The sequence below is a fragment of the Ammospiza caudacuta genome, chromosome 6 (genome assembly GCF_027887145.1).
Source record: "Ammospiza caudacuta isolate bAmmCau1 chromosome 6, bAmmCau1.pri, whole genome shotgun sequence".
In the NCBI taxonomy this organism is placed as follows: domain Eukaryota; kingdom Metazoa; phylum Chordata; class Aves; order Passeriformes; family Passerellidae; genus Ammospiza; species Ammospiza caudacuta.
The window spans coordinates 9,835,088-9,848,550 of record NC_080598.1 but is presented as its reverse complement, the minus strand read 5'-3'; the positions used below and the strand labels follow the sequence as shown (position 1 = coordinate 9,848,550).

The following is a 13,463-nucleotide window of genomic DNA, read 5'->3' as shown; positions in this document are numbered from 1 at the left end:
AAGGGAGGGCACCAGAGCTCTGCTGCAGACTGCAGCTGCTTTCCTTCACACCTAACTGCTCCTTCTTTTGCTGTTCACAGGACTGCAAAGATTTTGTGAAGATATAGAAATGATGATTGGATTCCAGCCAAGTAAATTCTGGAGAGTCTGTTGGGCATTTGTGACCCCAACTATTTTAACAGTAAGGGAAAAAAAAAATTAACATCTTCTCCAAAGAGTTTTGCTGGTTTTTGTTCATTATGCATGATGTTTCTGGGTGTTAGCAGCTAGAACTTGGATGACAGCACATGTGCTCTTGCCATGGGCATGTAGAAGAAACAGCGTAAGGAATGGTGGTTTTGGTGGGGAGGGATGGTGAGTCCTCCAGGAAAACGGTGGCCTTTTCCTGGCCATGCAAAATGCTGCTGTGGCACACCACTGCACTGCAGCATTAGAGATTATTGTATATAAATATGTAAATATATATATAAAAATATATACAAAAATATAAAAAGTTAAAAATATTTAAAATATATGTTTAAAAATTAAAAATATTTAAAATATAGAATGAATATACACTATTTATGAATATAAATATAAATATATTTATAAATATAATACTTATAAATATATAATGTAAATACAATATGTTTTATACATATCTATATAGATATGTATATCTATCTATATCTATAGATCTAGATTATATTTAATACTTATCTATATATCCATAACTATATATCTATATATCTATATATCTATATGATATTTAATACATATCTATATATATATAAATCTACGTATCTATATATCTATATATCTATATATCTATATATCTATATATCTATATCTATGTATCTATATCTATATCTAATCTCTGTGTGTGTGTGTGATATTTATGTATGCACAGGGAAAACCAAGATCTTCCTGTGCGCTGTCAGACGGAGCTAGGGACAAAAGCCATTTTATTGCCACAGAAGCTGGTGTAAGAGGGATGCTTTGGGAAGGCTGAGGTGGAGCAGAGTGGCAGAGGGAGAGGAGGAGGAGGAGGAGGAAGAGCGGGACTGTCCCGTCCCCAGTGCCCGGGCCCGGGAGGTGGCGCTGCGGGACAGCGCCCGGAAAGGAGCCCTGAAATCTAAAACCAGAGCGACTTTGGTCTATGTTTATTATTCTTCCTATTTTCCTTTCATTTTTATTTCCTCCCCAACACCTTCCTTCAAATTCAGTTAGCATTTGCTTCACGTTTAGGTCTCCATTTAATAAAAAAATATGTCGTTTAGGTCTCCATTTAATAAAAAAATATGTCACGTTCTCAATTTCTCCATTGCTATGAAAGTTTTTCAAGTCCAGGGGACCGAATCCAATATCTGTATCTACATTTGCCATCTAGGTTTCTAACACAGTGCTTCCTTTACGTTTTAACCTCTGTGCAGATACAATCTGCAATCATATATATATATATTTATTTTTTTTGGCACAAGAATGAAATAATTATTTTAGCCATTTCAAAAGCTTCCAGCTTGACAAATCAGCACAAAACAACAGAGCCTTCTTTACCAGTATCTTCTGTTTGAGTGCCTGTACCTCCCCTTGGAAGCTCTCAAGCCTGAACCCCAGGTGCAGCAAGATTCTGTCCTTTAGTGCAGGGTAAGTGTTGGCAAATCTTCCTCTGGAGGGGGAAGAAAAAGGCACTGGCTGAAGTTAACAACTTATTTTCAGTATTGTTCATTCACAAATGAGGACATGTTTTTTCTGAAAACTGGAAAAGGTTTAGTTTTCACAGACAGGAATGCCTGTGTGAAGGCACCAGTGAGTTTTGGTGAGCTCACAGAATCCTGAGTTGTGAAGAAATGACATTTTCTACAGTGAGAACGATTTCTCCAATGGGTAAAATGAATTTTCTTGCATAGATTTTCTTTACCTGCTGTCTGCACTGCACTACAGCATTGATCTGTGTGAAAACCAGAGCAATCTATCTTATCCACCTGTAGTTTGATTGTGACAATGTATGCTTGAAGTTTGCAGATCACTTTGAAAAAGTTTGAAGACATAGTCCAGTTTATAGTGTTGGGATGACATCAATGGTATTTATCTCCTCTTGGGGATCTTTTTAAAGATGAAGGCGTGTGCACATGGGATTGTTTTAGCTCTTTGTGTTTTTTCCAGTGGTTGTTTTCAAGATGCTGCCTTAGACCCTATTTCACACTTCTGAAGGGAATTGTAAGGCTTTTCTGCAAATTGCTCAGATCTTTTACTAGTCAGACTTGTGCTGGTAGCTCCTGTCAGTAATCACAACCAGGAAATAGGAAATTATGTTGTTTGTTAAGGAAAACAAATTGGAACTGACCGTGTTTACTCTCTAAACTTGCATGTTCTGTTGCTGTTCCCTGCAAATGCAATATTTAGTGAACTTACAGTGAGAAATAAACTGACACTGATCAGTCATCATTCAATTTTTAAGCAACGGAAACAGACAAAGCAAAACCAAGCAATGAATTCTTTTCTATTATTGCCTCTGTAAAGCTAATATTTGATACATTTGGATAGCCTAATATTAGACTTTCATTAGACTCCACATCTCTGGAACTAAAGCTGATCATTTTTATATGTGCCTTCACCTCGTTATACTTCTATAAATCTTCTGTGTGCAATTACTGCAAGCACAGGCATTTTCCAAAAGTTACTGAATTATGCACAAATGTAAGCAGATGTATTGCTGTTCACACAGTAAGTGAAATGGGGAACTTACCATAATCACATTAGGTAAAACTGCCAATAGACCATGTAATAAGGCATGTTACTCTAGGGACAAGATTCTATTTCAATTATTCTGGCACAAATACAGTGATTTTTGTGGGATTTTGCAAGATTTCCTAGAAACTCATTAGATTCAGGCTCTGACCCATTGATTAGAGCTTGTGGCAGCACCCTGCCTTAGGTGGATGTGGCTTTATGTGTATTCCATAGACACCAACTCTGTGAGTGTGGATACCCACAATTTGTGGCACAGCTTGTTTTGCTTACTCAAACATATTTGCTTTCCTTTCTTGTTCCCAGTTTATTCTGTGCTTCAGCTTTTACCAGTGGGAACCCATGACTTATGGAGCCTACCACTACCCAGGCTGGTCCATGGTGCTCGGCTGGCTGATGCTGGCCTGCTCAGTCATCTGGATCCCAGTGATGTTTGTGATAAAAATGCATCTAGCCCCAGGAAAATTTATTGAGGTAATCCTTCTGTCTTTTTGCTGTTTAAAAATATGGCCACAGGAGACAGTATCTTTCATTTCCCATCGATTTTTGTGATATTGAATGTCCAATACTGCTCAGATTACTTTCTGGTAAACCACTTATTGTGTTGCAAAGAGATGCTCAGTTGATTTAAATTGTGGACCTTCTATTCCTAATTTTTTCAAAAAACACAGTCCTGAATTGAGGAGTGTTTTGTTTTATGAGCTCTAGATAAATTTTACCAGGTTTTGTATGGCTTTATTGGGAGAAAGTTGTTCTAGATTCGTTGGCCTTTTTGCAAAAGCAGCACACAGCCACAGGAAGCCTCAGCTGCAGGTGTGTGCTGTGCCCAGGGAGCGTGGTCTCAAAACTAGGGGAGGGGAATTCAGCACCAGGAGAGGGAAATCAGCACCAGGAGAGGTCAGTCAGCATCAGGAGAGGGGAATCAGCACCAGGAGAGGGCACTCAGCACCAGGAGAGTTTAATCAGCACCAGGAGAGTTTAATCAGCACCAGGAGAGGTCAGTGAGCACCAGGAGAGGGCACTCAGCACCAGGAGAGGTCAGTGAGCACCAGGAGAGTTTAATCAGTACCTGGAGAGGGCAGTGAGCACCAGGAGAGGGGAATTCAGCACCAGGAGAGGTCAGTGAGCACCAGGAGAGTTTAATCAGTACCAGGAGAGGGAAATCAGCACCAGGAGAGGGGAATTCAGCACCAGGAGAGGTCAGTGAGCACCAGGAGAGTTTAATCAGTACCAGGAGAGGGAAATCAGCACCAGGAGATTCAGTCAGGACCAGGAGAGGGCACTCAGCACCAGGAGAGGTCAGTGAGCATCCGGAGAGGTGAATCAGCACCAGGAGGGTTTAATCAGCACGAGGAGAGTTTAATCAGCACCAGGAGAGTTTAATCAGCACCAGAAGAGGGCAGTGAGCACCAGGAGAGGGGAATCAGCACCAGGAGAGCGGAATCAGCACCAGGAGAGAGGGCACTCAGCACCAGGAGATTCAGTCAGGACCAGGAGAGGGCACTCAGTACTAGGAGAGGTCAGTGAGCACCAGGAGAGGTCAATCAGCACCAGGAGAGGGGAATCATCACGAGCAGATGTCAATCAGGGGTTGCCTTTGTGCAAAGCTGGGTCCTGGAGTCCCCCAGCAAGGCTTTTCATGCATCTCAATCTACTCATTACAAAACCCGGCTGGCAATCTTTGCTTTCACCTCTCTGCTCTTTATTCTTCCTGAATTGGCTGATCCTTTCTGGCACCTGGGCTTAAAATAATTCCAGGTGGCAATTTATTTTTAATTTAAGGTCCTTTTGTTTATTTTGCTAATTGGATTCCTGACACTTTCCCCCACTGCTTCAGAAATGTGGTGGCCACCTCCTTCTCTGCATCCCTGAGTCCTGTCCCTGCCTGTCACCCCCTCTCCCTGGTTGTTCCCATCCCTCAGTCCCTGGCAGGATGAGCAGTGTCAGCATTTCATCCCTTCCTTGCCTTGCCCCTGCTTTCTGGAGAAGCTCAGTGCTCTTATTTTAAGTCTTTGAGGCTTTCTCAGTTCTGCCTTCTCATCAGTGCCTGCTGCTTGTGCTGCTGCCACCTTGGGAGAAGGAACAGACACTCTCTCCCCTTTCTGTAGCTGCTTTTACAGTTCAGCTTCCCTGCAAATCCCACCGGGGCCGTTTCTTGCTTCAAAAAATGAAAAGGAGAGAAAATGTACTAAAATAGCATAATCTCTTTGGTCTCTCAATATGTCACACTACACATGCCTAAGGGAAAAGACCACGCTTCTCTGCTACCCATGGAGCAAAGGAATGTTGTAGGAGAGGAATTTTCACAGTGGTGGGACAGCCTAGGGAGAGCATCCAAGCAGCAATGAGGCCACTTGTCTAAAGGGTCATCCAGCTCTTGGGTAGAGCAGCATTAGGAAATGACCTAATGTGGATTAGATTTGCTTCTTCTTTGGCTCATCAGCTTCTCCCACTGACACAAATGCTTCAAAACTTCTCATGTCTAAAACTGGCACACAAATTGCCCCAAAACCAGGGTGCTTCCCTTACTGGGTTTCCAGGTGTGCACCCAAAGAAACACCCAAGAGTTGGATCTGGTTTTGCTCAAGATCTTTCAGCTGTAGTCTGGTGTTTCCTCAATATTGAGTCTGCTGTATAAAATTATTATGGTTGATTTGGGAGGTAAAAGTTGCAAACTGGTAATTAAGCAGAGATTAAAATAACTGATAGAGAAGTCTGATCCACTTTATTAGGTAATAAACATATAATTGTTCCCTCTTAAGTCATCAAAAATACGTTTTCTTTCCTTTTTATCTGTGAATGCACCAATCAAATTATATATTCAATAAAGAACTCAGTGGAAAGATCAGAAAATTTTTGTTGTTTGCCAGGTTGACATTCTCCTCTTTCTTTTTTCCCGCAGATAGAAACAAAACATTTTGTCATCTCAAAATTAAAATCTTTCCTAGTGATATACTACTTTTTGGTAATTTGTTTACTTTGGGGAAATATGCTAACTATAAATCCAATTATTTTAATGCACTTACCCACTGCTTAGACCATTGGGCTGAGTAATTGTGCACATGTCCTTCAGTGAGAGAGCCTCACAGTCTGTGGCAGTGGTTCCGAGCCCCCCTCACATGCTGTGGGGTAGAATGTACCATTAAAACCTGGCCACTTGATCCCCTATTAGTCTTGGAAACCTTGTGCCACACAGATGCTGAGCAGTGTGTCAGAACCCAGGAAATTCCTCTGGCTGCCCTGGATGGCTCAAGACCCTGCCTGGGGGGCTCAGAGACCTTCCTACAGAGCCCAGGACCCCTGAGCCTTTGTTCTTGACCCATGGAGCAAATTGCCACCTTTATATGAAGAATTACAAGTCAAGAGAGTTTAGGCAGAATAATAGTTAGTTTGTCATGGGGTGAAAAAATAGATTTTTCAGGTTTTAGAATGGGGGCTTGGGGTCCCAAGATGGAGGAATTTGGATGTGCCCTGTCCTTCTTCTTTCTTCTTCTTGGCCTCCATCTTCTGGGTGACTTTTGGATTGGTTTAGGGTAGGAGCTCACTGTTTAACACAGGTGATGGGTATTGGGAAGTTATGGTAAATAGTGTGCATGCAGTTTTTAGTATAAAAGATAACACCACCCTGGGGGCAGGCAGAGTGCCACTGTCTGTCCTGCTGAACAGACTTCGGCAGGACAGGAGAAAGAATGTTATAGATAAGGAACAATAAACAACCTTGAGAATGAGAGTGGAAAAATCCTGACTCCTTCTTCGACTGCTGGGCTGGGAAAAGAGGCTTGTACGTATCTGAGTCACTGAGCAGCAGAGATCCTGAGAGCAGCAGAGCATTGCCAGGCTGCCATCACTAACCTTGAGTGAGCCCATGCTCCCTTGCTGTGCTCTGATCCTGCCCCTGGCACCCAGTGAGACTCTCTTTTCTCTCCCTGGCAGAGGCTCAAGCTGGTGTGCTCCCCACAGCCCGACTGGGGCCCCTTCCTGGCCAAGCACCGCGGCGAACGGTACAGGAACATGATTGATCCGCTGGGAACCTCCTCCCTGGGGCTCAAACTGCCAGCCAAGGACATGGAACTGGGGACACAGTGCTAATGATTATTACTAAAGGGTGGCAATCACACTGTCAGCCTTCTCTGATTTTATTTTCCCATTTTTGTTTTCACCCACCGCTTCTTCTTTCCCACAGTGCCTGAAAGTGGTTGCTTAGGAAAGCAGAACTTTGTTGTTGCATGCCATAGGGGAGGCCTAACCAGACCACTTCCAGGGGTGGGTGATGCCTGTGACACGTTCTGTACCTGGGGACGCAGCAAAAGTCCTGTGTGTGACAGGTGGCACAGCCAGGTGTTGTCAGGTGATGCAGGAACAAACAAAACCAAACCAAAAAGTCTTTAGAGGAAATGAGGTGTGCAGTCTGACCCCCTTCCCACAAGCACCCTTTGTAGCAGGTGGCTGGGGTGGGACTAGGATTTTGCTACCAGTGCATTCCAAGGAGGGTTCATCCCTCAAATAGGATGGAAGTGAGCAAAGAATGGGATCTCCTGTAGTCCTGATGTAAATCCAGCACAAGGCTCCTGTAGCAAGGGGGCTGCTTCCCTACACTGACAGCCAACCTTGACCCATCGTGTCTGCACACCTCCTTTATGATTTGTACTAACTTGGAGGGGTTGTTATGCTATTTAAACAAGTGGAGGACCTTGAAACAGCTTACCAGGAAGCAATGCATGGGGTGAGAACAAAACATGATAATCCATTTGTAGAAAAATAAGAACAAAGTGTTTAAAAATGATCAGTTGAGAGACTAAACTGCATTTGAGTTTAGAAGTGGTTTGGAAATGGTGTCAGAATGAGCTGTATGGGCATCACTGTTTGAAGTCCTCTCATATGTTTCTTTTGATAATTTGACATCTGTCATTTCAACTAGGAATGCCTCAGTTACACAAAGTATCTGACAACTTGCTCCTCGCCAAGTGAACTGTGATTTTACTCATCTCGCTCCAATACTCCGAATATATTTTTCTTTTTCTCTGCTTTTGTTTACAGTATCTCCTCAAAAAGCCATCATATAATTTGTGCCTAACTTTGTATCCTTACAAAATGGTAAGTGTAGTCTAGTTACCACCTGAAAACAGTTATTGGATGTGCTGTTCAACTTCGTGACTCCCCGTTCATTTGCCTCTAAGCACCTTTATATAACCTGTAACCCTTAGATGGTGTATTCTTCTCTTTCAGCCAATAGGGAAATAGCAGGACCCCACTTGTCTACATATTATATATATAGCACGTCAATTCTTCAAAGCAGTACTCTCTCTGAAACATGCATAGAGTATTTTTTTCATTAAAACATTTTCATTAAATAAAACCGCTCAAATCCTCAGTAATTAACCACTGCAGTTATCCACACAGGTGCAACATTAGGTGTAGAAAATGCAAGAGTTGAGGGGGAAAGGGCAATTTAGTAGAGGGCCATCATAGCATTGCATAGCATCCTAAATCACTACATTTTACAAATCAGATATATGCAATCATATGAATATTAGACTTAAATAGTTTTGTTACCTATTGGACAGAGTAAAAAATAGAGCTTTTAAAGAGTACATTTATTTACCTAAATAGAAAATTAGCCCAACTTATTGTAAATGCACTAGAATGAGGGAGAAAAATATATCTTCAATAATTGGCAAAAATTAACCTTTATTATCTTGTTATATCCTATACATACATATATGATATTTTTTAACGGTGATCTGTGTTCATGTATTGTGTGCTAGTGATGTTTTATGTCCCTATTAATATCTTACCAATCAGTGTAGAAATAATGAGCTTAGTAGTTTAGCCAGTTTTTTCCTCCCCACAGACACTGCTGTAGTAGCCTGTAAATGTTCTTTCCTTTCAGGGGACTGTTTCTATCCCGTTTTTCTCTCTGTCTGTCTGTCTTCATACTACAGGGTCTCAGGTAAATCCTCAGTTCATGTGTGTCCGTAGATCAGTAGGTGTGCTGTTTTCATCCTGTTGAAGAAAACAAAAAGCTAAACCTTAAAGTAACACTTCCACAAATTGTAACTCCTTTCCTCTGTGTGTGTGTATATATATATGTATATGAAATATATTAATAATCATTTTGCTGAACTTCCTCTTTCACGGGGCAATTAGTGTTGCCAGTCCTAGGCACTGCTGGGAATCTTTAATCCTCACTCAGAACAATGAAGCACTATCAGGGCTTGTCAAGCAGGGCAGGGAGGGCAGGTTCCACAATATCTTACACTGACCCCTGAATCTCTGCTCCATGGGCTCTTGTTGGTCCCTGTCCCACACAGCAGCAGGACAGGACCCTCCTGTGGCCTTCTCTGCCTTAAAGCTGCTCCCCTTGCTTCAGCTTTGCCTGCTATTTTAATACAAGACTTGCTATTCTTACCTCCAGCTTTTATTTTCCTGGCAGAGGCAGGTTTGAGAAGCTGTGCTCTGTTTGAAGGTCCATAAGGATGAGCTGGAAATTTGGTTCCCACGTCTGGGTGGGGCTGAGGGACCTTCCCTGGATGCAAAAGGAAAACCCAAGTCAGCATCTCTCTTGGGAATTGTGTTTCTGTCGGGATAAATCACTCTGGGTCTCCCTTAACCAATATTTCCGGCCATCATGGTTTGATTTTTGGAGTCTGAGCCAATTTATCCTCGCTAATACTGTAATTTAAAAACAACAACAACATATATCTGCAGGTTTGGTCCTCTGAAAAGAGACAACACAGTCCAATGGTTTGGGAGCACTGACTCCTTTCCCTTAGTCTCAAGGCATGCCTTGGAACTGGGATTGCACATTGCCATGGAGCTCCCTCAGGGTGAGGATGTCAGCCACTGCCCACCTGAACTGTGACAGAGATATCATTTGAAGGAATACTGCTGGGATATGAGATCTTTTGGCTTGGATTGCCAAACCAGACTGCATATGAAATTGCTACTGAATTGCTTTCCATGATTTATGTAATTAATCTGCTTGCTTTTAATTTAGATGTTGTTCCTGTGCCTGCTAAGTCATTAGCACAGGATTAGGCTTGAATTTGAAACTCTGTAAACAGATGATTGGGACTTTTTGCTAGCTGATCTTTGTCTTCAGCTTTGACCCCATTGCTAGGCTTGCAAAAACCTTTGGAAAAGGGGAGAAATGCATACAAAAATCACAGAAAATGTAAAATTTTCACTAAATGTGAAAGGCAGGGTTTTATTTTGGTCACATGAAACTTTTTCTGAAGTATTTTACTGTCCAAATCTGAAAGCTGAGATTAAATTAACCAGCAGTGTCTTCTTTAAATGAGAAATAACCTTAAAGTTTGGGAATGCACTTCATTTACCATGTTCTAAGGAAAGTTTGCATGCACTTTGATAATTTTCTAAAAATAAATTTAGTAACTAATAGCATAACAGTAAAGATCTTTAAAAGAAAAAACAAGGAGGGGAAAAAGCCATATTAGTAAAAATGTGATGTATGTACTTTCAGATCTATCTATCTTGTGAGTAAAAAATGTTTAAATTTGGTGAAACTATGATGCATATTTTTTCTTTGAAATTAAATTGAATTTCTGGATGAGCTGAGATGCATTATTGTATGCATTAAAGATTATACCTAATGCAAATGCTTGCCATCTTCAGATTTTTTGGGGTCTTCCTGGTGTTTTTAATATGCAACGTTCAAAACCTGTGTTTCAGCTAGACAAGGCAGCACTTTGTTTCCAAAAGAAGGGTTTAACAAAATGACCTTTAATTGAGAAAGACTTGGATTGTCTTTATATGATGTTTCAATTGAGTCCAAGTAGTCTTTTGATTCATTTCTGCTCCAATGACCACATTAGACGTGCCTGCACACTGAAGATCATTGCTTCTGATACACTGTGTGACTGTCTCTCACCATCAGATCCCAACACCTGATTGATTTGAAATACCTTTGGTCTTTTTATTGTGTACAGTTGTTTGGATAATATGATTTCCTTTTGCCTGTGTTAAAACAATGTTTACGTATGGCAGTCATTGGTCTCCTGTTGGTTTCTTTTTCTGCAGCTCCACTTCTCCTTGCAACGAAGGACAGACTTGTAGGGACTGTGGGCTGCAGGCAGCAGAGCTTTTTGACCAGAGGCATGCCAGAAAGCTCCTCTGTTCTGCTGTTGTGAGAGACACTCGTTCCTTGGTTTGCAGTTGGGTGGTGTGCACATAAGGTACCTGGGAAATGGTGAGAGCTCGGTGTTCCTGAGGAGCTCAGGTGGGTGACCTGGGGCAGGAGGGGAGAGGCGTGGGGATTCCTGCCTTTGGCACCCTCAGGCAGCCTATCACCAAAGAGAGAAGGTTTTCCTGAGGGGTGTATCATAATGTGAGAGCTAGGTTGAATCTTAATGCTTGCAATATTTTATTTGCCCATAACATTTAAATACATCTTCAGGTAACCATTTGCCTTATAGCTACCTTCCATTGTTAGGAAAATTGACTAAAACATGGTGTTATCTGTCCTTTATATTATGTAGTATTACCTTCTAAGGTAGATGCTTGGCTGGTATAAATTGTCACAGCTTTGTCTGGAGCTGTGACAATTTACACCAGCTGAGAATTTGCTCCCTGTGTCCTATGGCACTTTATTACAGACCCATCACTGATGGGTTAAATCTTAATTACTTGCGTAATGTCATATATAAATATATATATATATATATATATTTACAGGCATTCTATGGGGTACTGCTGCCTATGGATAAAGATTTGTACCCTAACCAGATCATGACGATTTTTCATTAGCTGTATGTGCAAAAGATATATTGTTACAAAGAATGCATCATATGTACCTCATGTAGTACATATTATGTTGCTGTATGTTGTTAATTTCAGAAATCATTATTCTTGAGGCCCTACCTCAGATTTTGTATTTATGTGTAAAAATGCAATTTATTGTATTATATATTTGCCTAATATATTTGAATGTGATAAATTAAAACTATTCAATAATGTATGGGCTCTAAAGACTCTAAATAAATGTCCAGTGTTTAAAACAGAAATGACATCAGCTTCCCTGGTGAATGAAATGTCTCTTTTTCCACCACCTCCTTCCCCACCCAGCACACACCACGAACATCATTCTTACTTAACACACAGACTTAAGGTGTCTTCAGAATTGATCCATTTGATTGTTAGAAACATTGAGCAGCAACTGGAAACAGCCCTCCTGGGAAAGGGGGCTGTTGCACAGCTGCAGAAACAAGCACCATTTAAATGGCTGGTTCCTTAACTATTGAGTGCTCTGTACCCTGTGGAACTATTGATTGCTTAACACAGGACCAACTGGATTTGTTTAAATCCTTCTTATCCTATCAATTCAATTATCCCAAGGGTTGTTAGACTGTTAAAAACAAGAGAGGTACATATCTGCTGGAGATGCAAATGGGAGGCTGAAAGCAGGAGCAAGTGAGGAAGGAAAGTGTGAGGAACAGTTTCTGGTGTTATTGTACCTTGCGTTTGAATTCCTGCCATGTGGTGAGGCCGTGTGCCACAACACTGGTTTGCAGAGCAGCTTCTCCCCTTCCCAGCCCGCCACGGAAATGGTTCTGGTCCAAGCTGTTCCACTGCTGGCAGCCACGAGCTGTGGAGAAACTTTCCCCAAATACAGCAGCTGAAGCACGATGTCCCGACGTGTCACCGAAAGTGGTGTCACAGGAGATACTCGTGCCAAGAACAGGATTCCTTCCAGAAGAGGTCTGAGCCTGAACACTGCTCTGTAGCTGAGGGGCAGGATGTTCCACTCTGCTCTGTTTCTCTGAAATGTGCATGCATGGGTGAAGGAAGTGCTAGGACCTGGTGATGGAAGGCTACAATCATTCTCTGCACATTGCCTGTGCAGGTGGATTTCATTTTGGGGAAGTCTGAAGTTACCAGAGGGCATTGTGAGAGTCCTGAGAGAAAGCTGAGTGCCATGAATGCCCTTCCAGGAGGAGAAACTGAGGCAGATGGAATGTGTCAGACTCCCAGAGTCACCCAGTGTAAGTTAATGATACAACACATTGATTCTGGGAATAAGGGACAATCATTTGCTGTCACCATTAGGCATCTACTGCACCAAATCGTTAAACTCATGGAAACAGATACAAATCCATGTCCTTTTAACTGGATTAAAGTTAAAAGGACCATTTTAACTTTGGTTAAAGTTAAAATGGACTGACCATGGCCAGAATTTAAACCAATGCATGTTCCTTAATAGCTGGAAGAGAGGCACATGTTCTACTACACTGCTTACAGATGGGTTTAGTCTGAAATAATTTTACTCTTTTGGTGCTGAAATTCCTACAGTCAGCATGGAGGTTGAAGGGTACATCTTATATCAAATTGATTAACCAGTTGTAAAGTTTAGTTTAGATTCTCAGTCTTCGAACATTAGCTAACTGTGCATTTGGGAATTAAAAATAATAATTAAAAATAGAGCAGTAAATATTGCTCCATGAAGTAGACAAATGACTTTTCTTCTTAAGGTTTCACTCTGACGGGTTTGTTAGTTAGTTATGTAGCTGTAAACCCTAAATGGGTACTTTTAGCCTGCTGAACTGATTGTATAGTCCTTTCCAAGTACTTGTCAGTGGTTAAGGCAAGCACGGCATACAGTAATCCCCCCTTCCTTTTCACCTATTCCTCTTCCCAGCGCTCAGGTGTGAGTGCTGCTGCTGATTCTTGCCCTCTACTGGCAGCAAAGCAAACTTTGCTACGATGGACGGCGAGTG

At 41.7% G+C, this 13,463-nt stretch overlaps 1 protein-coding gene across 1 annotated transcript in view; it reads left to right on the top strand.

Annotated features, from left to right (window-relative positions):
* SLC6A5 (solute carrier family 6 member 5) overlaps positions 1-6,819 on the top strand; it is a 30,629-nt gene extending 23,810 nt beyond the window's left edge. Inside the window, exons 14-16 of the mRNA XM_058806774.1 lie at positions 81-181; positions 3,037-3,204; positions 6,664-6,819. Coding sequence (XP_058662757.1) covers positions 81-181; positions 3,037-3,204; positions 6,664-6,819 — 425 coding nt within the window. The remainder of the gene's footprint in view (positions 1-80; positions 182-3,036; positions 3,205-6,663) is intronic.
* The last annotated feature ends 6,644 nt before the right edge of the window (positions 6,820-13,463 follow it).